A 27951-nucleotide genomic window follows, 5' to 3' on the forward strand; every position below is an offset into this window, starting at 1 on the left:
GGCGAACACTTACCGTGAGAACACATTTAAAGGTCCCATGAAAAAAGAAAACATTTTTTATATGTTATTATAAGTAATAACAAGGATGGGGTTATTTTTCTCAAATAGACGACTTTTTTTGCAGTCATTCACCTCATTTTCTATTTAATTATGAGATTTAAATACTGCATTTTGGTGACATTTTAAGCACTATTTTTAGCTGGATTAGCTTCTTGGATGAAAAATACTTATTTTTAAAAACAAATTTCAACATTCAACTTTCTTCAGTCAGTGTTTGGGCATTTGAATAATAAAAAATGTAAACATAATAATAATAATAAATAATAATAATGTAGAAATTCACATTTATCCTAGCCTCTGGTAAAAATTACATTTGAAAATTCATGGATAACAACATTTGCCAAATTATTATTCAAATAATTGTATGGGCCGCTTTTGGGGCTTCACAACCTTTTATAGATAATTTTTTTGTTTCAAGAATAAGGTCCAAGATTTAGAATAAAAGTTAGGCTACTTGTAAAATGTTTTCTCTATTTAAAAATACAGTAGTGAAAGATGACTTCACTTACGTCAGATTGTCTTGAAAAGTCATTGTTTGCATTAGCCAAAACTGATCAGCTTAAGGCAAGCCGGAGCTAGAGCCAACGAAGGATTCCGCTTAGTCTTAAAGCCTTTTTGGATGGGTTATTTTCACAATTTGTTGTCAAAATAGGACAAATCAGCTCATGTATCAAATACTGGACCTTTGTCAGTGAGGGGTGGGTCATTCGAACCCCCCAAACCCCCCTGACAACGGCCCTGAGTATTGTTAGTTTTTAGGACATCTATGGAGCACTTCACAAGACTGTTATGACACATTTGCATTCATCAGAATCCTTATTTCTCGATTTTTTTTCATATTTCATTTAAAGAAATACGTATTAACATTCATATATATTGAAGTACAGTATGCATTATCACCTATGCATCAAATTACAAAAAACTAATTACCGCTTATGCGAGGTGATTGTAATGCAGAGTGTACGGGCAGCAGGAAAGTACATTTGGCGTTCTTCTCTCTTCTGGCTGCCATTATCAGCAGTGTGCGATTTATACATTGACAATCGGGAGGGTCAACTTTTTTGGTATTGTTAGTTTGTGTAATACATGCTTCAGTGAATTTAGAAATGTATGCATTTATATAAATTACATAATATTTATTAATAAATACATGTATTATAATTAATTTTTCATAAATAAATAAAAAATAAATAAATAAATAAATAAATGTATTTATTAATGTAGGTTTTCAGCTGTGTAATCCGACCTGATTAGCTATTTCGGTTTACTTTAGGTCAAATTATACAAACTAGGTGTCTAATTTGACTACTTTAAGGCAATTTGTTAGCATATGGGTGGTGCGGTGGGTAGCATGATCGCAGTGAGGTCGCTGGTTCAAGCCCCAGCTGGGTCAGTTGGCATTTCAGTGTGGAGTTTGCACGTTCTCACAGTGTTCGTGTGGGTTTCCTCCATGTGCTCCAGTTTCCCGCACAAGTCCAAAGACATGTGCTATAGGTGAGTTGAATGAGCTAAAATTGTCCGTATTGTATGTGACTAAGCTGAAAAGAAAATGAATGAATAAATGTTTGCATTTACAGTAAAAACTGTAATGTAAGATAAGAATTCATGCACTTATACTGTTAAATCAGCCTGATCTCACGGGAAAACGTAAGTATTTATGTTTTGCCAGTTTAGTGGCTAATTCGTACAAATTCAGTCGTAAAAAATTGTACATTTTAAAAAGGAGGCGTGGCACCTAACCCCACCCCTAAACCCAGCCGTCATTGGGGGATGAGCAAATCGTACTAAAATGTACGAACTAGATCATACGAATTCGTACGAATTAGCCACTAAATGAAAAAGTTACGAATTGCCGTGAGATTGTGTTGTGTTAAATATAGACATACAATATATGAATTGTTTTGTTTTTAAAGAAAATGCACTATGTAATTTAGATGGTAAATTAAGGTTAAAATTTGTTTGTAAAATGTAGCTATGGAAAAACAATTCAGACAAATTTAGTTAAAATTTATTTGGTTAAACTGTGTTCCTAACAAAACTCTAAGCAATTTAAAAAATCTGGATTTTGTTGTTGTTGTAATGATTACTTATGGATAAAAGAAGAAAAAATATATTTTGCATGTGTATATATCTATTGTAAAATATTGTTTGAAATGTGAAGTAAATATGACAACCATCATGTAAATGTTTTTTAAGCAATGCATGTGGTTTTAAAGTTATATTTTCTCATTTAAGAATTTAAGTGTTTTGTTCAAGATGTAGCCTATTTTGAGGTACTTTGACTTAAATGTTGTCTAAGTTGAAATCTGCAGGATAACTAAAATAAAAACTTTTAATTTAATTTTTTTAAGTATAATAGAAATATATAGTACAAATTTAAATATGTAAACATAAATAGTAGATAGTATCTATCTATCTATCTATCTATCTATCTATCTATCTATCTATCTATCTATCTATCTATCTATCTATCTATCTATCTATCTATCTATGTCTGTCATAATCATAAAATTCCCAGCAATGCTTGACGAGACTATGCAAATTAAGCATCACATTTGTCTTGATTTGAAAATGAATTCATCAAACATTTCTTCAGATTTGTTACTGTACACTGCAGGCTATTGTGTTATTAAAATCGTATAAATCTTATCACCGTATACCAGCGTCAATTTCTAAATGATGGCCGAGATTAGGTAATATAGTGAGTAGTTTTGATATTACTGGATAATCCTCTCTGAATATGTGAGTCTGTATAAAATACCCTTTGAGCACACTTGCTGTCAAAGCAGGGGACTTTCCCCTTGTGCTTTTTTACTGCAACGACGTTTCCGTGTTCGCGAAGTGCTCAACATTTCCTTGAAGAACCCACCTGTTTACGCGTTCAATCTCTGGATGAGATATCTGACATTCATGCCCTCGAGGACTTCATTCATGAGAGGAAACGGGACCGTTCAACCTCCTCTAGACTTCTAGGAGCATCTGAAGCGTCTCCGGCCGGGTTTGGGTCTGTCGTCTGTGGGCAAAACTCCTGAGGATCTGCCGCTGGCATAAAAGCGTGGCTGCTGGTTGAGTTGCTTTCAAAACAACAGGTGAAGCAGGAGCATTGAGTGAACTTCTTGGCAGTGTCTCTTAAAAGGGCAACAGGTAACACTAGTTTCGGTTTATATTACTATTAAAGCTATTATTTACTAATTAAACTTATTACTAACTTATAATCTTAACTTTTCCGAATTTTATTGTAACGCAATAATGTGATGGCTAGCTTTTGTAAAGCTGTTTTGAAACAATAATTATTTTGAAAAGCTCACAGATAAACTTGAATTTAATTAAAATTACAAACGAAATAATTTACATGAGTATTTGAATTATTTATGATTATTATAATGCACTGAGAATTTTGATTTATCAACTGTGTAAACTGTTGTACAATTGTTTTGTGTCTCAGACTGTATAACAATAACATACACTGTAAAAAATATGATCAATTAGTCCTTACAGCATATGTTTTAAGGTCATAGTAACTTATTAAACTAAGTTATAACAACTTAATTTTCTAAATTACACAAGCAGTTTAACATGATATACGTTCAATGGATTCATAAGGTTAATTTGATTCATTTAAAAAATTTAAGGCAAGTTTTTTTTACAGTGTAGCCTCTCACGACATTGATATAGTTTCCAAAGGAACACTTTACAATAAGTTTGTATTAGTTGATGTATTTTGTAACATGATCAAACAATGAACAATACATTTGGTATTTCTTCATCTTTGTCAATGTTAGTTATTGGTAATAAAGTTGTTCATTGTTAATTCATGTGTATAACTCTCAGTGCATTAACTAATGTTAACAATTTTAATAATGTATAGGGCTGGGCGATATGGCAAAAATGTAATCTTGATTATTATTTTCCATATTCATCGATAGCGTTATATATTTCAATATAAGTTGTTATTGCCAAGTTCCAGATTTAAGAGAGTACCCCAAAAATGACTAAAGCCTTAAAAATTAGAGGGTCCATTAAATGGCATAACATTTTTGTCAAATAAATTTACGGTGCCGAAAATTCGGTGCATCTCTAATGTTAACAAGCTTTCAGATTCCCGTTGTTGCACATTTCTGCTGTGTGATTGGCTCTTAGATCAATATAGAGAATTGACAAAAATTGTATCGTGATTTGATATAATATAATTTATCGCAGCTCTAGCATTAGTAAATGTTGAACTATGATTAATAAATTAGTTCATAATTAGTTAATGTTAGTCAGTAAGTACATTATCTAACATTAACTAATGAAACCTTATTGTAAAGTTTGACAGATATTGATGACTCTTTCTTGAACTGTAAATTAGTTGTAAACCAAGCATAATAAACTGTACAACTAAAAGAAACACATAGTCTAAAGGTGTAAAATGTTGTTCACAATAACAATATATATATATATATATATATATATATATATATATATATATATATATATATATATATATATATATATATATATATATATATATATGTATATATATATGTATATATATATGTATATATATATATATATATATATATATATATATATATATATATATATATATATACATATACAGTTTTTTTCTTGTATCACTCATTCTCCTTTTCTAAATTTTATCTTAATGCAAAATAATAATAACATGTAAAGCATATTGTATAACCTTGTAAAAAATTTTAAATGATTTGTTTTCTTAAAATGAATTCACAACTAAAAGTAATAAATTAACATTTTAAAAAAAAAAACTATATCTTTACTGATTTGACTGCTGGACTGGTCCAAGATTGAGAGTGGGGGATACAAATTAAAATTCTTAGATCCTCACCATACAAAATATGATAGAAAACAATGTTAAATATAATTTATATGTATAATTTATACTTCTATGTATTTATTTGGGGGCCCTTAGATTTCCTAAGGCCCTAAGGGGTTGCTTACCTTGCTTATTGGTTAAAGTTGTCCCTGATCCCAGCATTTTTAACACCATTTCAATTGGAAGTATATTGACATATAAAGTAGTACATGAATAATTCATGCATTTCCATTAAACCAACTAAATTGTCTTTTCAGTGTAACAGTACTTTCTAATCCAAAAATTACTTTCAGGGATATTTCTCACAACAATCATTTGATGAGTTAAAGGGCATCTGTTATGCAAAAATTCCTTTCATAAGGGGTTTAAGCACTTGCTGTGTGGCAATAGTGTGTGAATATAGCCAGTTTCTAATGGTAAAAATTAATGAGTTATATTTTTCATAATCACCCTTACTTAAAAACAGTCTGCAGAAACACTTTGATTGACATACTCCCATTGTTTGTGTCATCAGAGGAAAGCCCCACCTATTAGTGATTAGATCTCTCCTTCATTAGCGTAGACAGGGAGAAGCAGCCGTCCGCCATTAGTTTTAGGGCAGTACCTGCTAATGTTAATTTCGAAAAGAGGGCTGAGAGCACACTTTTATTTGAATTTAAAGTATCAGACACCAAAAAGGGCAGAGTTAAAAATCACTTGTTTGGTATTTTGAGCTGAAACTTCACATAGACACTCTAGAAACATCATAGACTTACAGTGTTTTTACACCTTGTAAAATTGGGCATAATAGGTCCCTTTTTAAAGACATATTTAATAATTAAAAATATAACTGTCATGTGATGGAGGTTTATTATGAGAATGGTCAGGCAATCAATGGTCAAAACATGCAGGGAATCCAGAGTCGTGGTCCATAAACAGGCGAATGGTCAGTACTGGCAGCAAGCCATGTAAACAGAAATAAGCAAGCGTCAAAAACAGCAACGCAAGGCAAAGTAAACGCGTTATAATGTTCACAAAACAGTATAACAAGACTCAACAACTGGTGTGTGTGTGTCTGTGCTGCTTTTAAAGTCCATGTAATCAGTTCTGAACAACTTCATTGTGTATCAGCAATCAGCAGCAAACCGAAACAGGTGTAAGTGTGTGGTGCATGACAGGATTTGTAGTCCATATGGTGACAGATTTCTAGTCCTGATGGAAAGCGAATGACTCCCAGCCATCTACAAGCCTGGATTGCTGCTGGTGATTGTGACAATAATGCAATTCATATGACCACTTATAATTTTATGTATTTTAATATAAGAGGGATATTACACTGAATGATGATGGACCATTTATACTTCACACGTATTTTGATATTTTATTTAAAAAAGACTTTTAAAACAATTTAAAACAATAAATTAGACACTTTTACTTGCATTTGTTTTGTATAATAATCATCTCTATTTTGCTTTTAGAATTATTAGAGTAGGCCAGTTCTGTCATTTCACAAACACATCCAAAAAGAACGGTTTAATTTTGCACGGTCAACCTAAAAAAAGATTGTAACCTCAACAAGACTGTAACCTCAAGAAGGTTAAGGTGGATGATGCTCATGTATGATAGTGGTTTGGTTATTTCTTATCACATAACTGACTCTCTGAAGGCACTGTTGCTTTGTTATGACTACAATATAGTATGTTTCTTTTCCAGCATCACCATGAGTCAGTGGAAGCAAGTTCAGCAACTGGATATTAAGTTCCTCGAACAGGTGGATTATTTTTACGATGACAATTTTCCAATGGAGCTGAGACAAGTGCTGGCTAACTGGATTGAAAGCCAGGATTGGTATGTGGTTTATTGATCATAATTTGCACGTTTATCAAATCTCACTTTCAATTTGTGGCCCTATAAAATGATAGAAAATACACAAATCTCACACTTTTAACAATTGTCTGTATAATTTACAGTAACTTACTGGCACAGTTTGCCAACAATTTACTGTAAACCAAACTTACAGCAAAAATACTGTATTAATATTTATAGTACCGTTTGTTTTTCTGTACATGTTTTTACAGTATTTTACAGTATATCTTTACTTCTTCAGGCTTCTCATATTTTTTTACTGTTATATTTTCTAATATTTTGTTTAACAGCAAATTAAAAATAATGTTTTAATGGCAATAATTTTCTTATATTTTTTACAATGCAACTTTGAGATACAGAAAAATACTGCAAAACTCTCATACAGTGAAATACCATTCATATTACAGTTAAATCCCCCTTTAACTGCCCCACCAAGAAAATAAATTTGTATTGCAATTAGGAATGGGATGATAACCGTTTTCAAGGTATACGGCGGTTTGGAAAAGTCAAGGTTTTAAAACCGCCAACATTTTCTGCTATACCTTTCCTATGGTGTATGTAAGATTTCTTTATTTATGTTTTTACAACAGTATCTCCGGCAGAAAAGATATCCAAAGATGCCGTTTTAAATTGTAAAGAAATCAGTGTTTTTGAAAGTAACGAAGACAGCAGAAGTCAATAATTTATTTGAATTATTTAACCTGTTTACCTCACCAAAATATTTTAAATGTTTTTCAAAATAAAATAGATTGTGTTCAAAGGGGAAATAAGCTTTAGTTAAAAGGTTTTTTTAAAAGTTAAGCTTTTTAAAAAGACATTTTAAAGCAGTAGTCACAATACCGTGAAACCGTGATATTTTTATCCAAAGTTATCATACTGCAGAATCTTATACCTGCCCATGCCTAATTGCATTTCTTAACTCCTAATGTCGCTAGTTGCATTTTTTTTCTCAACAATCCCATAATTTCTAAAGTATTAACCTCTACCAAATGGTTGATATGTTGGTTTATGCTAAAATACATGAATTACATTATATATTTTCATATACTATGAAAAATCTGAAAATATTAGGTGTAAGACCAATTTATTTTAAACAAACATTTTCAAAATAAAATCATGTTTGAACACTAAATCATCTTTAATTTTTCAGGTATGCATTAAAATATTTCCGATTCTCATTTAACATGTTATCTTGTTGTTTATATTTACAAATAAACCAAAATCAAGTGTAATAATGCAACAGGATTATGTTTGATGTTTTATTTTTTGTAAACCAACAATGTTGTGTAGTGTAAACCATTATTTAAAACAGCCAAAACATGGTCAACCATTTAGTAGAGCAGGCAGTTACAGGACTACTGTGTAATGGAAAAGTCAATACCTCGTCCTAAAGCATTTCTGTGTTTATCGGCTCAGGGAAACGGCATCAAACCATGAATCTATGGCTACTGTACTCTTCAATAACTTCCTCATTCAGCTGGAGAGACAGTGCTCTCAGGAGCAGAACTTTCTTCACAGACACAACCTGAAGAGAATATTTCATCAGATACAGGTAACATATGCCTTAACACATCTTATACATAACTGAGCGGTGAAAGCTGTTTTTATTTGCACTCTGAATGAGCGTTGCCTATCAAAAGCAGTGTTTCAGATAGTGATGCCACCGTGTGTATTTTTAGACCCCTGCTCTTTGTGTACTTGACAAAGAGAAGTGAGAGGAAAGCAAAGCGCACATAATGTCCTTGTGAATGACCCCGTGACTGTTTATCTGACCAATGCACAACTGAATGAATTTGATTACTTATATATAATACAATTAATTTAAAGGTATATTTCACCCCCCAAATTTTTATTTACTCATTATTTACATTCCCTCAAGTGGATCCAAAGTTTCTTTCTTCATGTTAACCACAAGATATTTTGAGGAAAACTGAAAACCTGTAACCATTGACTTCCATAGTAAAAAAACAAATACTGTTTAAATCAATGGTTACAGGTTTCCAACATTTTTCAAAGTATCTTCTTTTGTGTTCAACAAAAGAAAGAAGCTCATTAAGGTTTGAATTAAGTAAAGGGTTAGTAAACGCTTTATTCTTGGCTGAACTATCCCTTTAATACTGACATTAATAGTGCTAGTCAACAAGCTAATAACAGCTCTCTGTTGTAATTTATACGTGATGTACAGTAAGTGTGAATAATTTTACGTGCTGTTTTGAATGGGGTAGTGTAAGTGGGATCTTGTGAACTCAGGTGTGGTTTTTGCTAAACTTCATTGACTTGGGTGGAAACAGTCCTGACCAATAGTTTGCACCGAGGCCACCGAGTTTACCACATTCAGATAGGAAGCATATTTATGAGCAGTCTGTAAACAATGGCTGACATAAAACATACTATTTTGATATGCTAGCTGCAGTGACAAAGTTGTTGTTAGTTCATGTCAATGTTGTTGGGTGTAATTAGTTTCCAAGTTACTTATTACTGTAATTAAATTACCTTTCTACTAAAAAAGTAAAGTACGGGATTACTTTTAATTTCAGGTAATGTAATTACAGTTACTTATAGTGTGCTTGTCGGGCGACGTGGTGGCTCAGTGGTTAGCACTGTCACCTCACAGCAAGAAGGTCGCTGGTTCAAGTCCCAACTGGGTCAGTTGGCGTTTCTGGGTTTCCTCTGGGTGCTCCGGTTATTTCCCCACAGTCCAGAGAAATGCGGTATAGGTGAATTGCAGTTAAATCTTATGAGATGTGTGAAAATGAGAGTGTATAGATGTTTCCCAGTACTGGGTTGCAGCTGGAAGGGCATCAAAACATATGCTGGATAAGTTGTTGGTTCATTCTGCTGGTGAATAAAGGGACTAAGCCTGAGGAAAATAAATTAACGAATAAGGTGCTTGCCTTAAATACTGTACTTAAAATGAACGGTTATGTATAAACCAATTTAGAAAAGCAGATTATTTGTATTTTTATTATACAAGTAAATTTTGCAGAACTATGGACAGGAGTGGATTTAACCAGTAAGCGAGGTAAGCAGCTGCTTAGGGCCCCTGGAAATCTGGGGCCCCCAATAAATATCTAGAAGTATAAATTGTACCTATAAAATATATATAGCATTGTTTTCTGTCATATTGTGTGTAGTGAGACTCAAACAAATACTATTTTTATGTGATTAAATATTATGTAATGTAAAATAAAATACAATATAATATTATTAAGCAGCGTGGTGGCGAAGTGGGTAGTTTCTGATTTTTGTTTCTGACTATTCTGGTCTATCACCTTAGGATATTTTCCTTTTTGTGCTGCTAGTCTGACTGTTTAAAAATTACATTTTGTTTAAGTCTGTAATGTTTTAGTTGTGAGAATGCAAATGAATTAAAACTGTGAAGCTGATCCACAGTGTATTCTCCATGCAGCACTGAAGTTATTCACCTTATTCGTTGCATACGAGCGGTGCAGCCATTTGAATCTTTTTAGCTTGAGACTTCCAGTCTCATTCACTTCCATTCATTTTTAGATGTTAAAAACAGCTTGTTATGCTTCTTGATGTTGCAAACTGATATTTTTGTATTATGTGATTCTGCTTTGTCTGTATAGTCATGAACACACTTGTTTGCAGAGCAAGTAGTTTGACTGTTTTCTGCGGTTTATTATTCCTAGTCATTTCTCCCATAGACAACTGAATCGGAAGTTCGCACATCCGCGTTAAGGAATATGGTCAATAAGGGCATTAATGGAAGCATTTAAAATGTTCTTTGGAATAGTAACTTAAAAATAACTTTTAACAGCAATGCGCTACATTTTGGTATGTTTAATCAATAAAGTAAATGAGTTACTTTTTGAATGAAGTAACTAGTAACTGTAATTAGTTACTGTTTTTCAGTAACTAGCACATCACTGCTTGTCAATATGTGAATTGTGATTCCATTTGTTTTTCTCTTTGACTCAAATTTAAATTCTATTGTTACTCATGGAGTAATTAAGTTACTTTTGATACAAAGTAATAATAAAAGTAATTTAAATACAATTTTAATGATGTGATTAGTAATTAAATCCTTTTTTGGAGTAAATACCCAACTCTAGTTAACCCAAAAAAAAAACTAAAACCCAAACATAAAAACCAAAACCAAAACTTCCTGAACATAACACCTAAATTCACTGATAAAATCTGACTGGCTGAACTCTCTATGTATTTTCAACTGCATTCAGTTATTTGCTGTAATTTCATGAGTGGGAGCTGTGGGGATTTCTCAAAACATAAATCTTTTACAGATGCATCTTTACTAGAAACCTTCACAGATGCATCAAATGTCAGGAGTTTCACGCGGTTAAAAAAATTACGTAAAGCTGTCTGCAGCTGGTGTTGTATGCCAACCCTAAACACAAAAAATGACAGAGTGTGTGGGAGATTGCAATTATTTAGGACGACTGCAAAAACTTTTTTCTTCTGGAAATATCTGTCTGAATACTGCATGAAAAAAAAGCACCTAGAGCAAACACCCACAATAATGTTTAAAAAGCAGACGGAGAGTTCAGAGACAGATGATTGTTATTTTCCATAATAACACATGTGTCATTTAAAATACTCAAAAGCTTTTTGAGCCAAGGTGCTTCAAGGAAAATGAAAGCGCACTCATTTAAAGCCATTAATATGATGAATATACCTAAAATAAAAACTATTTTTCCTTTTTCAAATGAAGCATGAGGTATTTAGCCATGATTTATTAGGTTGGACATTTATTATGATTGTTTTTTTTTTTGTGTGTGTGTGTGTGTGTGTGTGTGTTATGGGATTAAATGTCTCTGACATCAGTGATGAATCAACATGAATCACTCCTTATGAAAACATAAGAACTTTAACAATGAACTGTTATCAATCAAAATGATTCCACTCCTTGTAATGCCACATTCCTCTTGATGCTCGATTCCTGTAAATGGTAGCGAGTTTTTACCGTCAGCTAAAATTCTTTAGAATTTTGATTTCCGTCTTAACAGTGTGGTTGCTTTCATTTTAATGGGGATGCTAAAAAGAGAGACAAAAGCATTTTGAACATCTGACAGAAGCAAGTGACAGCAAGATCAAGGCTTTTAATGCCGAAGTTGCTTTAAATATGTCATTTTAATGCAGGTTGAATGATAAATTCTTTGAATGCATAAATATGTAATATTCTTTATGCATATATACATGGCGACGTAGTGGGTTGCACGTTTGCCTCACTGCAAGAAGGTCGCTGGTTCGATCCTCGGCTCAGTTGGCGTTTCTGTGTGGAGTTTGCATGTTCTCCCTGCGTTCGCGTGGGTTTCCTCCGAGTACTCCGGTTTCCCCCCACAGTCCAAACACATGCGGTACAGGTGAATTGGGTAGGCTAAATTGTCCGTAGTGTATGAGTGTGTGTGTATGTGTGGATGTTTCCCAGAGATGGGTTGCGGCTGGAAGGGCATCCGCTGCGTAAAAACTTGCTGGATAATTTGGTGGTTCATTCTGCTGTGGCGACCCCAGATTAATAAAGGGACTAAGCCGACAAGAAAATGAAATGAACATACATACATACATATACAATATAACACACAATATTTTCAACAGTAATATAATTTTAAAATGTAATGTAAATATTTTATTAAATGTAAAATATTTTTAAATTGGACACCTAAATATATTCCATGCATACACAGGTCACTTTGTGTATAATGATGTGTATTTTGCTGGTCTTAAAAGTCTTTCGTTTCCTTAATACCCATGCAGTTTTTAGAAATGAAAGTCGGCAAATGATACTGTAGATCTTTTCTAGCTTGTAAACCTCTTTATAACACCAGCAGACCTCAGTGTATAGGGATTTTACTACTTTTTCCTCCCTGAATCCACCACAGAAGTCCTCTCAATTGCATTAAAATGCTCTAGATTTATTTTAACCAGTGTATGTTAGGATGCGGATACAATTCCTGCTTTCACATTATCCAGTAAATGTTATTTCTTCTATTCTCCCAGGTGAAATACAAAGCAAATCCTCTCCAAATGGCTGCAGTCATCTGTAACTGCCTGAGAGAAGAAAGACGCATCTTGTCCACAGCCAGCATGCAGGAACAGGTACTGCCAAACACGCGACAAACAACATGCAAAAACCACAAGTACCCCATGCTGCTGTTGTTAACCAAGCTTCAGAGTTTTGCACTCGGTCTGACCTTTAGCTCAAACTACTGTAGTCACCCTTGCTTGGTGTTACAAATAAACGTATTAATATTTTGGCAGCAGTTTATTTTCTGTGTTGCTGGCTATAATTAACTTTGCAACTACGTATCAACTGTCTGCTTCATATCTGCTTAAAGTTTATTTTGATACTCCACCAATAGACATTTTAATTACTAGAAATAACTTTGGAAGAACAGTTGAAGTCAGAATTATTAGCCCCATTTCTGTTTAACGGAGAAAAGATTTTTTCAGCACATTTCTAAACATAAAAGTTTTAATAACTCATCTCTAATAACTGATTTATTTTATCTTTGCCATGATGACAGTCAATATTATTTGACTAGATATTTTTCAAGACACTTCTATACAGCTTAAAGCGACATTTAAAGGCTTAACTTAGGTTAACTAGGCAGGTTAGGGTAATTAGGCAAGATATTGTATAACGATGCTTTGTTCTGTAGATTATTGAAATAAATATAGCTTAAAGGGGCTAAAAGTTTTGTCCCTAAACTGCTTTTTGTAACCACGGGGAGTGACACATACAACTGAGGTAAGATCCACAATGCAGGTTTATTTGTCGTCAGGCAAGCAATGGTCAATACAGGTACAAACGGGTATGTGAAGGCTGTCCACAATTGTAATCAGTAACAGGCGAAAGGTCAAAAGGCAGGCGGCAGACAAAGTCAAGGATGCTAAGAAGGCTAAGCTTGGTACACAGGATAACAAGACTGGGAAACGCATTGTAGTGTTACTTACAGTGAACAAGACTCTGCAACTGAATGAGTGTGTGTGCTGCTTAAATACTGTGTGCAATCAGTCTCTGACAATCCTCAGGTGGTGCTAGTGTAATCAGTCTAGATGAGAAAGCATGTGTGCCTGGGTGAAGTGCATTGGCTGTTTCTCAATTCCAAGAACGCAGAGAACGGACTTGTGTTCTTGTGGAGAGCGGTCTTGACAGGTGTCCTCGGAAGAACGAACTCAGGAGACCGCGAGGGCAGAGAATGCATCCTTTGAGAAATGGGATGCTGCGTTCTTCCTGATGGTCACGTGACCTTCATGCGTTTTAAATGGAAATTCTTTAAACATTACAGCATTCATACAACGATTTATTGTTTCCCCCTATTCAAAATATATACTTTGCATAAAAACGTTATCAATATACTCTGCACAATATAAATAAAACAAATTTTAATATGAATTTCAGCAAACAAACACCCTTAATGTGTTTATTCCTTTATTAAGATATTCATGTTAATGTTTACTTTCACCGTTTCATTTAGGGAAACTCCTGAGGTAAATAAGTGATATCTCTGAACTTTAATAATAAATCTAAATAAAATGCAGCGCTTCCCACCTCCAGTCGCAATGACTTCTGGGACTTCCAGAGCGAGTTCGGTGCTCAAGTCTGCATTAGTGCGTCCTCGATATCAAGAACACATCCGGGAAGTTTCACGCGTCCTCCGTATTTGCGGTCTTGAGTATTGGAACTGAACTTAGGCAGCTGATTATGACGTTGCACGAGAACACGAGGATGCAAGACTGCTGAAGAACGCATATTGAGAAACAGCCCATGTATGCAGTTGTAGTCCATAAACTGGCGGATTTGTAATTAGAATGAGATATAATGTTTTTCAGCGACCTCTGGTGGTTGGAGGTCGCTGGTGATTGTGACACTTTTATTCTAATAAAATTCTAATATTCTAAAAAACAACAACAAAAAAAAAAGAATTTCTCCAGAAGAAAATATTATTAGACATACTGTGAAAATTTCCTTGCTCTGTTAAACATCATTTGGAAAATATTTAAAAAAGAAGAAAAAAATAGGAAGGGGGCTAATAATTCTGACTTCAACTGTATATATATTACTTAGTATTTGTTATACCAGAGGTGGCCAACCCGGTTCCTGGAGAGCCACCTTCCTGCAGATTTCAGTTGCTACCCATATCAAACACACCTGAACCAATTAATTAGGACCTGAACACCACGTGATAATTACAGGCAGGTGTGTTTGATATGGGTTGCAACTGATATCTGCAGGAAGGTGGCTCTCCAGGAACAGGGTTGGCCACCCCTGTGTTATACCAACCCTAACCAAACAGTCTACTAATACTCTTGTAGTACTGTAATGTGAGTTACAGTAGTTGACATGTAGATTTTAAGTAAATAGAATGTGACCATCGACATACAGAGGGCGACAGTTCAATATGACCATTACCGCCAACGTGATGCCGCTGCAGGACACTGGGATTAAGAACACGTTTGTTGGTGTAAAAGCAGATTGCGACTATGCCACCAGGGGGCACAAAGGGACTGGATGTGAACGACAGAAATATACCAGGCCCTTAGCCAGCCTGTTCAAAACGGTAGTTCTTTTTTCTACAGAAGTAGACCTTAATGCAGTTATTGGCCTCATTTTCTATTTAATTATGAAGGTTGAATACTGCCTTTTAGTGACATTTTAAACACAATTTTTTGCTGGATTAGCTTGTCAGATGGTCATCAAAACCACAAGTTTTGATGTACCAAAAACATTTCCTAAAAGTTTAAAATAAAGAAATATGAAAATAATATTTATTTTATCGTGTAACAAAGAAAATATATATATATATATATTAGGCAAATAACAAACTGGCCAGCACATTCAACTGTTAGTCAGATTTTGGGATGCTGAATATGGAAGTCACACAACAGCAACAGCCGACACAGGATTCCGCTTGGTCTTAAAGCCTTCTTCGATGGGTTATTGTCATAGGAATTTTTTTTTTCAATTTATGATGGCTTAGCAGTCAAAATAGGACGAATGAGCTTTTGTATGATACAAATTCTGGACTTTTGTCAGTTAGGGATTGGTCGAACCCCCCCCTGGCTGCGGGCCTGTTTACAGTAGCTGTAAATACTCTGCTACTTGTAAATGAAAATACAATAATGAAACAAAGCATTAATTCCTTCATAAAGTATTAAAAACTTGGTAACAAGCTTTATTATCATTGTAAACTTTTAAGTGCAAAGAGGAAAACTAACTAAACAAGGCAAACTTTGGAAACAAAAAATAAATAAATAAAAATAAAGACAGCTAAAATGAAAGTACAATATAAATAAACGAATAAACAAAATAAATAAAAAATAAAATAAACAATTAAATAATTAATAAAGTTAAATACATAATAAATATAAACAAACAAACAAATAAATAAAAATAATTTAATAATTAAATAAATAAAAATTAATTAACAAATTAATAAAAATAAATATATAAATATAAATAAATAAATAAGCAAACAAATTAATAAATTAATTAATAAAAAAAAATAAAATTGATAAATTAAAATAAATAAATAAATTAAATTAAATAAATACATTTTTAAAAAAGTGTTTAGAGAGATGTACAGTTTTTAATATTTTAAAGTGAGGACCAAGACAGGTAATAAATAAGCTTTTTCATTTACAGATTTCATTTATATTTTCTTTGTTGATTATATTTTACTTTTTCATTTTATGTCTTAATTATTGTACATAAATAATAAATTAATAATTAAATAGGCCTAAATAATTATTTTTTAAAGACATTACCATCGAAAACGGAGAAAAGGTCCAGCGCATGGTCTAAAGGGCTCTTAAAATTGAATGCTACTTCATCAAAAGAATAAAAATAAATTGACCTACTTCAAGCAGAACTCTGAAACTATAATAAAAATAATTTAGCTGCAGGACACACTGTAAAAAATGTTACTTAGATCTAACTTATAAAAAGTGAGGCAAGTGGTTGCATCGGACGTTTTAGGTTGATTCAACTTCCAGCCTTTTTTAAGTATTTTAAACACTAAAACATTGCTTAAAACAAATGCAATAAAATTAAGTTGAGCCAACTAATATTTCTAAAATTACTCAAATCAGATAAACTTACTTTTTTTGTTAAACTTAACTTACTTATACATTGCTATATGTTGACTGTACTCATTTTAATTAAGTATTATGAACTTAATGATCTAAATAAAATTAACCATGCATATGTCATTTAAAACTAATTTAATTGACTTCTGGCTGTAACCTCAGAAAATAAATCTTCGTTTCTATATTGTAAGCACAATATACACTAGTAAAAACAGATAAACAGACTTTCCTGTCAATAACAATTAAATAAGAATGGGAAGATGGATTAAAGACCATAACATGTATTCAATATCAATCGATGTTCCTTTTAATAGTGACTACAAAATAGGCCATTAATGTGGCTACACATACACAATACATAAATAAAAACATTAATAATACCAGATCCTATTGAGAAATCATCCAAGGCAACTCAGTGAGGAGATTTGCATATTTTGATGAAGATTTAGGATGCATAATGTCCAGTCCCACAAAGAGTCTCTAATATATCTCAAATGTATACAGTTTTGATGGATACTTGAAGTCGAGGACATCGGTAAGTCCAAACAGGAGCCATCATGCATTTGACTATGATAATCCAAACTGTGTTGGGCTGATGGCAAATTTTTCCCGTGGGCAGCCGCATGCACCTCTGATTCCTCACAACTCTATTGGTAGAGACAAAAAGAAACAGGAGTTCAGGTGGTTGCTACCAAACAACATTAAATAGCTAAATACTGAATAGGAAATAACTACAAGTGAAGTTACAAAAGTCCAGTGAGAATGATGCATGGATGAAACACCTTAGTTTATCAGTTAAAAATTACCTTAGTTAAAATTACCTAACTTCTATTTAAAAAATAAAAAAAGGTTATAGAGGTTGTGTAATTACATTATTCCAGGTGTTTTTAGTTATCAAATTTTAAAGAAAACATTTTACTCAGTGTAACAGTGCATGTCATTGTGTTTTCCTGTCAATCAAAGAATTGTTAAAATTTAGGTATTACATTTTTTGTTTATTTTGGCAACTTATAAAGCATAAGAATGTGTATTTAATTTAGATATTAAAACTGTTTGAAAATGGCTATATGAAAATTATAGAATACAAATTCTATAATTTAATTGTCATCTTCATTTTGCACCAAACTTTGCACGTCATAATACAAATTTTATTAAATAAATAAATACATTGCCATTTTACACATTACATTAAGGTTTACATTAAATTTTTGCTAAAGCTACATTTAATTGACTTTTTCTTCAAATTTAATGTCACTGGCAAATGACAGTTCAGTGATTCAGTGTTATCAGTTAGCTATATTGAAAGACTACATGCATTAGGATATTTTTATACTGTTTTTACTGTTGCACACATAATATCTGTGTAAAAAAACAGTAAAAAATTACTGTTGCACTTCAGATATCAAATGTAAGTTAATTCTATGGAGCCCACTATTGTTTGCAATTTTACCAATGTTTTACTTGCCTGCAAATAATTATAGCTGTAGTTGTATCTAATGTTTTTCTTACCTGGATGTGAAGTTTGAAGATCCACAGGTAACAAAATCACTTTGGTATCTAAAGACCAAGAACATGCATTTTAGAATGAGGTGCATACAGTTTAAATGGTTCTGTAAACATCAGTAGTAAATGTAATTTAAGTTAAAATAAATTGTAAATCTGTAATTTATTCACTGCAGCATTAAAAAAAACTTATGGACTAAATCTCTAAAACACAAACTTTAAGTTATACTTTCTCTTACGTTAAACACAAACTACTTAACTGTTGCATACGTTTCTGCATTTAATATCCATCCTTAATGTGCTGCTATAACTTAGGTGAGCTAACTTTAGCTAAGTTAGCGCTAGCAAACTGAACCCCCACACCCCGACCGCCCACCAGTGACCTTGTTAATCGGTTCTGCAACGTTAGTTATACCTACTAAGTGTTTTAAAACTACTTTCACTATTTTTTCTCAATAATATCACTTTTAATCATTAGCATAAACTAGCGTTGGTTAGCGTTAGCCAACTTAGCTTTCCATGTGAGAGCAATCTAACTGTTAACATACCTGAGGCTACAGTACAATTTACAAAGCTAAAACCTCACCTGCCTAGCGAAGACAGCAGTTTTGCATGACTTTACAATTATCATTCGGCTAAATTTGCAACTTACCGTGTTAATCAGATCCGCTGCTGGGAGCAGTTAATGTCGACCATTGCAGAAGCTGCGTCTGCCTGCTAAATCCCGGGCAATGAAAAAGGAGTCACGCCAAACTTCTTCTTCTTCTTGTGTGTTTTATGGCGGTTGGCAACCAGCTTTTGGTGCATTACCGCCACCATCTGGATTGGAGTGTGGATCCGGAGTTAACTAAACCATGTTTTATAGTTAAACAAAGCCCAACCATAAAAATCACAAAAAAAAAAAAAAAACCCAAAAAAAAAAAATTTAAAATCAAATTTTTATTTCTTTTTCCTATACATATAAATAAATTACTAAATGTCCCAAACTTTGATATTTCTTTCTCTATAATACCTCTATATGATATAGATAACTTTTCATCTAAATACTAAATTCTATTAATCAACCCTGTGTCTTTCAAATAGTTATAAACATATCTAAAACATACATCACCCGTGCTCAACTTTAGTATGTTCTTTATGTTAGGTTCCACTTGTTTTTCCTGTAACTGTGTGAATAATATATTTCTTTCTGTCTGATATATTGGGCAGTGCATTAATACATGTTCTACAGTTTCCTGGTTGTTACATTCACACATCCCATCTGCATGTTTGTTGATCATATGTAGTGTGCTATTGAGTGATGTGTGATTAAATCTCATTCTTGAGAACTTGTCTTCTTCCTTTTTGTTTTTCCTTGTTTCCCTACCTTTCCCAACTATGTTCTGTATGGTGTAATATTGACGTCCTGTACTCCCATTATTCCATATATGTTGCCATTTTCCTAATATTTTGGTTTTAACTATACTTTTGATTTCTGACTTGCTGTATTTGATGTCCATGTCTATCATAGTTTGCTGTGCTGCTTGTTTAGCCAACTTGTCTGCCATCTCATTTCCACTAACCCCTATGTGCGCTGGTACCCACAATAATGAAATGATAACTCCTGATTTAATGATATTATTTCCCAACTGTACTATTTCATATATTATGTCCTGCCGTGATTCTGATACTACATTTTTAATACTTATGAGTGCTGAACTTGAATCAGACGCAATGACTGCTTTAATTGGTTTATTGTCCTCTACCCACTTTAGAGCCAACCATATCGCTACCAATTCTGCTGTATAAACTGCTAAATTATTATTAATTCTTTTTGTAACTTCAATTTTTAACTTTGGAATACTGAATGACACTCCTACCCTTTGTCCAATTCTTGATGCATCTGTGTATATTTCAGTTGTTTCACTGTATTTTTCTCTTATATAATTTTCCACTTGTTTGCTGTCAATCTCATTTTCTTGTTTTTCTTTCATTATTTCAAAATCAACTTCCAAGTCATCAAGCAGCCATGTGGGAACTACTGGAAATACTATAGTGGGCGAAATTTTTATTGTATCTATTTCCATATCATTTATTTTTTGTTGTATTGTCCATCCATACCCTTTAATGCCCCGTTTCTCTCGTTCTTGGCATTGCATCAGAACTGTCTGTGCTATGTGATTTTCATTATGGCCTTTCAAGTTCGCCCAGTATACTACCTCCAGCTGATCTCTCCTAAGGTGTAGAGGCATCTCTCCCATTTCAACCTGTAATGCTGCTACCGGTGTGGTTTTCATGGCTCCACAGCATACTCTTAATGCTTGGTTTTGGATTACATCTAGCTGTTTTAATGTTGTATTAGCAGCTGATCCATACACCATACATCCATAATCGATCACTGATCTTATCAACCCTGTATAAATTGATTTTAATGCCACTCTACTAGCACCCCAGTCTACACCACATAGGCACCTCATTACATTTAACACTCTTTTACATTTATCCACCATTTTACTAATATGTGTGTTCCATGTAAGTCTCCTATCAAACCACACTCCCAGATATTTAAAAGATTCAACATTCTCCAAATCTTTACCTCCCAATTTCAATTTTAAATCCTCTCTTATTTTCTTTTTGGTAAATAACATGGCTTTAGTTTTTTCTTGAGATATTCTAAATCCCCACTTAACTGTCCATTCCTGCACTGTATTTAATATCTGTTGCATTTTCTTCATTATAAATGTTATGTTTCTCCCTCTTTTCCAAATCGCACCATCATCAGCAAATAATGCAACTCCTGTATTATTTTCTATCTCCTTAAAGATCCCATCAAACATTATAGAAAACAAAAAAGGGCTAATAATACTCCCTTGTGGTGTGCCATTTTCAACACTGTAACATTCACTAAATGTACCATTTATTTTAACTGTTATGGATCTTTCTGATAAAAATTCTTTAACCCATCTCAATATGCGTCCTTTAACTCCTATTTGGTTAAGTTTAATTAACACTCCATCTCTCCACAACATGTCATATGCTTTCTCTATGTCTAAAAACACCGCTATTACTGATTCCCTGTTAACCTGTGCTTTTTTAATATCATCTTCAAGCCTCAATATTGGATCCATTGTCCCTCTACCTTTCCTAAATCCACTTTGATAATTTCCTATCTTTCTTTTAGTTTCAACCCAGTACACTAATCTGTCATTAATCATTCTTTCCATCGTTTTTCCAATATGCGATGTTAGGGCTATTGGTCTATAACTGGTTGGCTGTTTGGGATCTTTCCCAGGCTTTTTAATGGGAATGATAACTGCTTTTTTCCATTCTTTTGGAATAACTCCTACCTCCCATATCTTGTTATACAACTTCAACAGCACCTCCTTTCCTTTATCAGTTAGGTTTTCTAACATAGTATAACAAATTCCATCTCTCCCTGGAGCCGTTTTCCCTAATTTCTTTAATGCCCTACTCAGCTCAGTCCCTGAGAAATTTATATTTAGTACCTGATCCCCGTCATCTTTCCCTAAATCAAACTGATATCTTTCATAAGTCTCCACCCTCCCTCTTTTTTCCTCTTGGCTTAAATTGTCTGTGCTGTGTACTTTAATTAATGTTCTTGCTATAATTTCTGCTTTCTCTTTATTATTAATAATAACCCTCTGCCCATCCATCAGCATTGGATATCCATATTCTTTTCCATTTCCTTTCATTTTTTTGATCATTCCCCATACTCTCTCTACTGGCGTTGTTCTACCAATTGACTCACAAAATTGTCTCCAATATTCTTTTTTTGATTTTTTAACCGTTTTCCTAACTATTGCCTGTGCTTGTTTGTATTTCATGAGATTTTGAAAGTTGTGTGTCGTTTTCATTTTTTTAAAAGCTTTGTTTCTCTCCTTTATAGCTTTTCTACACTCCTTTGTCCACCATGGAACAATTTTATTAATTATTTTAGGTTTTGATTTAGGTATTGCCATTTTTGCTGCCTCAATTATTCCCCCACTAATTCTTTTACACATATTTTCAACATCTAAGTTATCCTCAATCTTTTGCAACAAATCTTCACTGATTTCCCTAAATTTATCCCAATCTGCTCTTTCTAAAATCCATTTCTCCTCTCTCACTTCAATTTCTTTTGCGCATTCTATTCCTACTTGAGTTTTGATTGGGTAGTGGTCACTTCCAACTGTGTTACCTCTTAATACCTCCCATTCACACCTATCTGCAATATCTTTTGTAACTATTGTAATATCTATTGCTGATTCTGTGCCTCTTGCTGTATTCAATCTAGTTCCTGTCCCGTCATTAATGCACACTAGCTCTTCTTCTTCAATAAATTCTTCAATTACTCTCCCATTATTATCATTTCTGTTACCCCATAATGTACTGTGTGCATTAAAATCTCCACACCAGATAATTTTTCCATTAATACCCTCCCATATCTCTTCTAACTGTTCCCTCTCTAACAATCTACATGGGTTATAAAAATTTATTATTTTAATATTACCTTCACTTGACCATACCTCCACAATAACATATTCTAGTTCATTCCCTCTCTTTACTTCTCTATATTGGATACCTTTTTTTATAAATGTAATAATTCCCCCACCTTTACCTATTTTCCTATCCATTCTTACTGCATTATAGCCTTTAATATTAAATTCTAGTCTTGATATTAACCATGATTCTTGTACACACACTATATCAGGTTTTTCATTTAAATCATCTATATATTTCTTAAATTCCTGACCATTAGATATTAAACTCCTCGCATTCCACTGCAGTATAAATATTACCATTATGCAACTCCACCCCATGCTTGTGACTGTTGTTGCTGAACTTCTTCATTTAACGTGTTTCTCACTGATTCCCAAGGGATTCCTTTAATACCCATGTATTTTTCCGCGGCTTTAACTATTATTTTAATCCTTTCCGTCCGACTTGTTGTCTGTGCTGAGCAATTTATCACCTCTGCCATAAAGAGAACAAATTCATTTTTATCCACAATCAGTGTTTCTTCCTTTATTTTATCACATTTTTTACACTTAATCATGTCTTTCCTTTCTTCTCTCATTGTCGGCATCTGACCCATCTGTTCCCTTGTAGGCCTAACTTTCTTTGTTGCTTCTGCATAAGATATACCTTGAGTGACTTTTATTCTCTGTATCTCTTGCATTCTTTTATTTACCTCACACCCTCTGTATGCTGAACTATGTTCTCCACCACAGTTGCAACATTTGAGTTTTGCTTCCTTATCACATTGTCCATACTCATGTTCTCCACTACATTTGCTACATCTCATTTTCCCTTTACAGATCGCTGCAATATGACCATATTTTTGGCATTTGTAACACCTAACAGGCGGTGGTATGTACATTTTCACTTCATAGCTCATGTATCCTATGAAGACTTTGTCAGGTAGTTTTGTTTCATCAAATGTCAGCATTATTGAAAGACTGTCACATATGGCTCCGTTCCATCTTGTTTTTAAGCGTTTAGCTTCTTTTATTTTAGCATTCGTTATTCCTTCAATCACGTTGTTTAATGACTCACTTACCGGTATGCCTGTGATTACTCCTCTTATAAGTTTTCTGTCATAGACCTCAGAGCATTTCACTTTTTTACCATTTATTTTATTTACTTTGATTGCTTTCTTTTGTTGAGCCTCATCTTTACATGACACCAATAAGCATCCATTCCTTAATTTTTTAGCACATCTTACCTCCCCAATCTCCTTATACAGAGCTTTCGTTAGTTGTATAGGACTCCAATCCTCAAATGTCGCCCCTTCCTGTACTAGTCTAACAAACACATTATACTCTTCATTTCCTTCCTTTACTTTGGATCTCATTTCTTCGTCACTATCTAGTTTGTTTTTTCTTTTTTTCCGCTTTTTACCTCTACAGTTTGTCCACGGTTCGCAACTCTCGCTACCCTCCATCTCCTCTACTTCATTTCCTGATCCGTCATTTCCGTCTCCCCACTCCTGACCATTCTCAATCCAGTCGTTGCCAACCGCCTGCACTGCTCCTCCTCCACTTGATGCCGCCATTCGAGTCACGCCAAACTATTAAAATCCCGTTTTATGAACACCTGCCCACATCGACAGCTGCTCTAATAAATTGTCTGTGTCAACTCACTTTTATAACATTTATTCTACACAATAACCACGTAAAAAAATCTACTCAAATAAATTGCATTAGTTTTATTCAAAATATACAGTTATATAAAAACTGATATATTTTAAGTAAAGAGGAAGCAAATTAAATTTTTTTGGTATAAAACAAATAAAATTAACTAGATTGCAATTATTTAAAGTAGATAGAAACAACTTTGTGAGTGTAGCACTTTTTACAGTGCATATATTACCTCCTGCAAGTTTATTTTTAACAATTTAGTTTTAGTTATGTTTCTTTTTTAAATGTCAACATTCTCCTTCAAATTATAATAGTATGTTTTTAAAAAATGTAACTATTAATGGTCCAGTATCTTTTGTGCTTAATTTCAATTTGAGTCATCTTGCAAATGTGTGCTAAATAAAATGCGCGCATAACAGCATACAAAAGGAAGGATAAAAAGGAAAGTGTCACCAAAGGGATAGTTCACCCAAACTGTGGTCTAAATTCACCCTTAAGTGGTCTGAAATATTTATGAGTTTCTTTATTTTGTTGAACATTAATTTTACACTAACTTTAGTGTTCAAAACTAAACTGAAGATATATTGAAGAAAGCTGAAAACCGTTAACCATTGACTTCCAAAGTAGGAAAAATAAATACTAAGTTGATGGTTACAGGTTTTAAGTGTTCTTCAAAATATCTTTATCAGACACACTTTATTTTAATGGTCTGTTTGTTGAATTTAAGTTACATTGCATCTACATGCAAACTAATTCTCATTAGATTATAAGTAGACTGTTAGGTTAGGTTAGGGTTGGGGTTAGGGTTAGTGTAAGTTGATAAGTACTTGCAAAGTTTGTTATAGTCAGTTAAATGTCTGTCGAAGGAGCATATCAACAGATATTAAGCAGACAGTCTACTATCTTGTAAACTTATAAATGTTTTGAAACAAGTAAAGGGTCAGTTAATGATGGCAAAACCTGCATACCCATCATGTTAAATTTACATTTTCATGTGGAATTTACATCTGCATATTTCTATTTTGTCAATGCCAGGGACCACTGGAAAAGTCAATGCAAAATTCAGCAGCTTTGGAGAAGCAGAAAGTTCTGGACAATAAAGTGGCTGTGATAAGAAGCAGCGTTCAGGTAATTTACACCCAAGATTTGTTCGTTGTTATCACAACCATGGGATTTTACATATATGAAATGCATGTGTGTGTTTGTTTTCTGCACTATTTGATCAGATGCTGGATCAGGCTGTGAAGTATCTTGAAGATATGCAAGACGATTTTGACTTTCGTTACAAAACGCTCCAGCTTCGAGGTGATTTGGTGACTGTCATCATTACTTCAGCACAAAATTGGGCAAATTACATTTAGTCCAATTCATTTCAAGCTTATTTGTATAGCAATTTGAAACTTTGTAGAACAGCAAATGGATGGAACAAGTTCAAGCTACAGAAATTTGATGTGATATTTAAAATATAACATTTTTGTACCTTAACCTTGTTCCACTCATAGGCTTTTCTGTGTGCTGTGTTTTACCAAAGAAACTTCAAAAATGAAATGTTGAACATTGTGTTTAATGTATAGAAACACACATACTGAGCCATCACATGGCAGAACAGCAGTATACAACAGAATAAAAACCCATGAGGTTTGGTCACTTTTTGTTCTAAACAAAAAAACAAAATAAATAAATAAATTACTTTATTAGAAAGTTCTACAAAAGTTTCACTGGTATTAGTAGATGGTAAACAAACTATGAACAACTGATTGGTAAAGTGTGAGTTAATATATTAATTAAGTGTTAGTTATTAGCTTATGTATGCTATTGGGACGTTATTCTAGTTGCAACTATTCCTCATTTACTAACAGTTAATAAATTAGGAATAATTGCAACTAGAATAACGTCCCAATACGTATATAAACTATCAACTAATACTTAACAAGTCTTTAGTAAGTAATTTACGAACAGCTTGTTCATGATATATTACTAATTTATTAGGTATAGCTATAAATCATTAAAATGAGTTTACAAGTCATTTATAACTTGTTAACTAACAGCTTGTGAGTTACCTTTTGGCTAGATCTATAAGGCACAGTTATAAATAATTAACAAACTATTAACTTTTATTTAACAAGTCATTTATAACTCATTAACTAACAGTTTACTAATGATCTATTAACTAGTTAACAGATAGATATTCTAAAGTTACCAAAAAAGTTGCTGATGTTTGCCTGCCATTCTCTGTCTGAACCGTGTACGTGAAATCAACACTAAGTATGTTTACATTGACACCAATAATCCGTTTTTAATATGATCAAAACAATACTCCGATTAGGAGTCTTCCATGTAAACAGCGATTTTTGATTAATTTAATCCGATTAAGGTCGTAATCAGACTAAACAAAATCTAATTAAAACATGTGGAGTATGCAGATTTTAGTGGCATTAGTTCGGTTCAGTACATACATGTAAACACCGCATTTAAACTATTGCCATTGTGTGATATTTTCTCTGCATTTTGCGACAGGATAGTCTATACACACACACAGCTGTTTGACACTATTCTCTGCATCTACCGAGTCAGACCAAAGACACACACATTGTGAAATGCATTGTTTTTTTTTCCCCATACGGTGTGCGATATCAAATTTTATTAAAACAACACTCTTCCAGCAGTTCATACTCGCATCCAATATCTCATTTGTCGCGGGGGGGCATGCATGGAATGTTCCTGAATGAAAGTGAAAGTGCCAAACTGCAGTTAAAGTCAACAAACTAAAAAAGAAACACTCAAAATTACATGAAACTCTGGAGGAAAAGTGGACAGCGTGGAGATGCAATGACATTAATCGAATTATGTGCTTTAACATGTAAAACGAGATCATGAAAGAAGCATTCAAAAAGCAACTCATGTAAACACCTTAATACTATTAATGTCTTATTCAGAATAAGGAAAATAATTCTATCAGTGATGTCCATGTAAACGTAGTCAATGACGTAATTCTTTCTGTGAGGACAGGGTGTGCAATTACATATTTGGCAAGAAGGACAGCCTATTATAATGTTTAGGCCAAACGTTTTGATTGGATGAATGTTTCTGAGTTCTACATTTCTACTTGAAATCTTTAAATATCCCACTTAAAAAATTATTTTCCTGCTTGTTTAAACTACTTTCCTAAAATGAGCTGAAACAACACAATTGTTGACTTTTTTGGGGACGACTTAATTGTTTATTTTCAATTCACTTAAAGTCCCTGTGAACCGGAAGCTGCGAATGAGCAAACAGTGGCTTGTTTTTTCTATCATGGGCTGAATGGATATAGTAAAGTAGGCATTTCACTCAGAAAGATCAGGAAATGGGTTTTAGAAGAGTTATTACAACCTAACAGACTCCTCCTGCTCACCATTCCTGTTTGTTGTCGAAACTTATCCACCCCCATTACCTCAAAATCACATCATCTAATAAATGTTTATATATTTTTTATAAATAAAAAAAGGGCAAACTATTTTTTGTTCTTAATGACAT

At 33.3% G+C, this 27951-nt stretch overlaps 1 protein-coding gene and 1 long non-coding RNA gene across 6 annotated transcripts in view; one reads left to right on the forward strand and one right to left on the reverse strand.

Moving 5' to 3' along the window:
- The first annotated feature begins 2898 nt into the window (after nucleotides 1–2898).
- Nucleotides 2899–27951, forward strand: part of stat4 (signal transducer and activator of transcription 4) — a 50374-nt gene continuing 25321 nt past the window's right edge. For 3 of the 5 annotated variants that reach the window (XM_005167880.6, XM_005167881.6, XM_021478624.3), the window contains exons 1-6: nucleotides 2899–3204; nucleotides 6590–6724; nucleotides 8159–8294; nucleotides 12722–12820; nucleotides 25471–25563; nucleotides 25662–25740. In XM_005167880.6, the coding sequence (XP_005167937.1) occupies nucleotides 6597–6724; nucleotides 8159–8294; nucleotides 12722–12820; nucleotides 25471–25563; nucleotides 25662–25740 (535 nt within the window). In that variant the 5' untranslated portion in view covers nucleotides 2899–3204; nucleotides 6590–6596. 5 annotated transcript variants of the gene reach the window in all.
- On the reverse strand, nucleotides 17098–19149 carry LOC137496498 (uncharacterized). The gene is made up of 3 exons (XR_011016904.2): nucleotides 18969–19149; nucleotides 18323–18370; nucleotides 17098–17460 (listed from the first exon to the last, which is right to left on the reverse strand). It is a non-coding gene; the product is annotated as an uncharacterized lncRNA (long non-coding RNA).

The sequence above is a fragment of the Danio rerio genome, chromosome 9 (assembly GCF_049306965.1).
Source record: "Danio rerio strain Tuebingen ecotype United States chromosome 9, GRCz12tu, whole genome shotgun sequence".
Taxonomy (NCBI): Eukaryota; Metazoa; Chordata; class Actinopteri; order Cypriniformes; family Danionidae; genus Danio; species Danio rerio.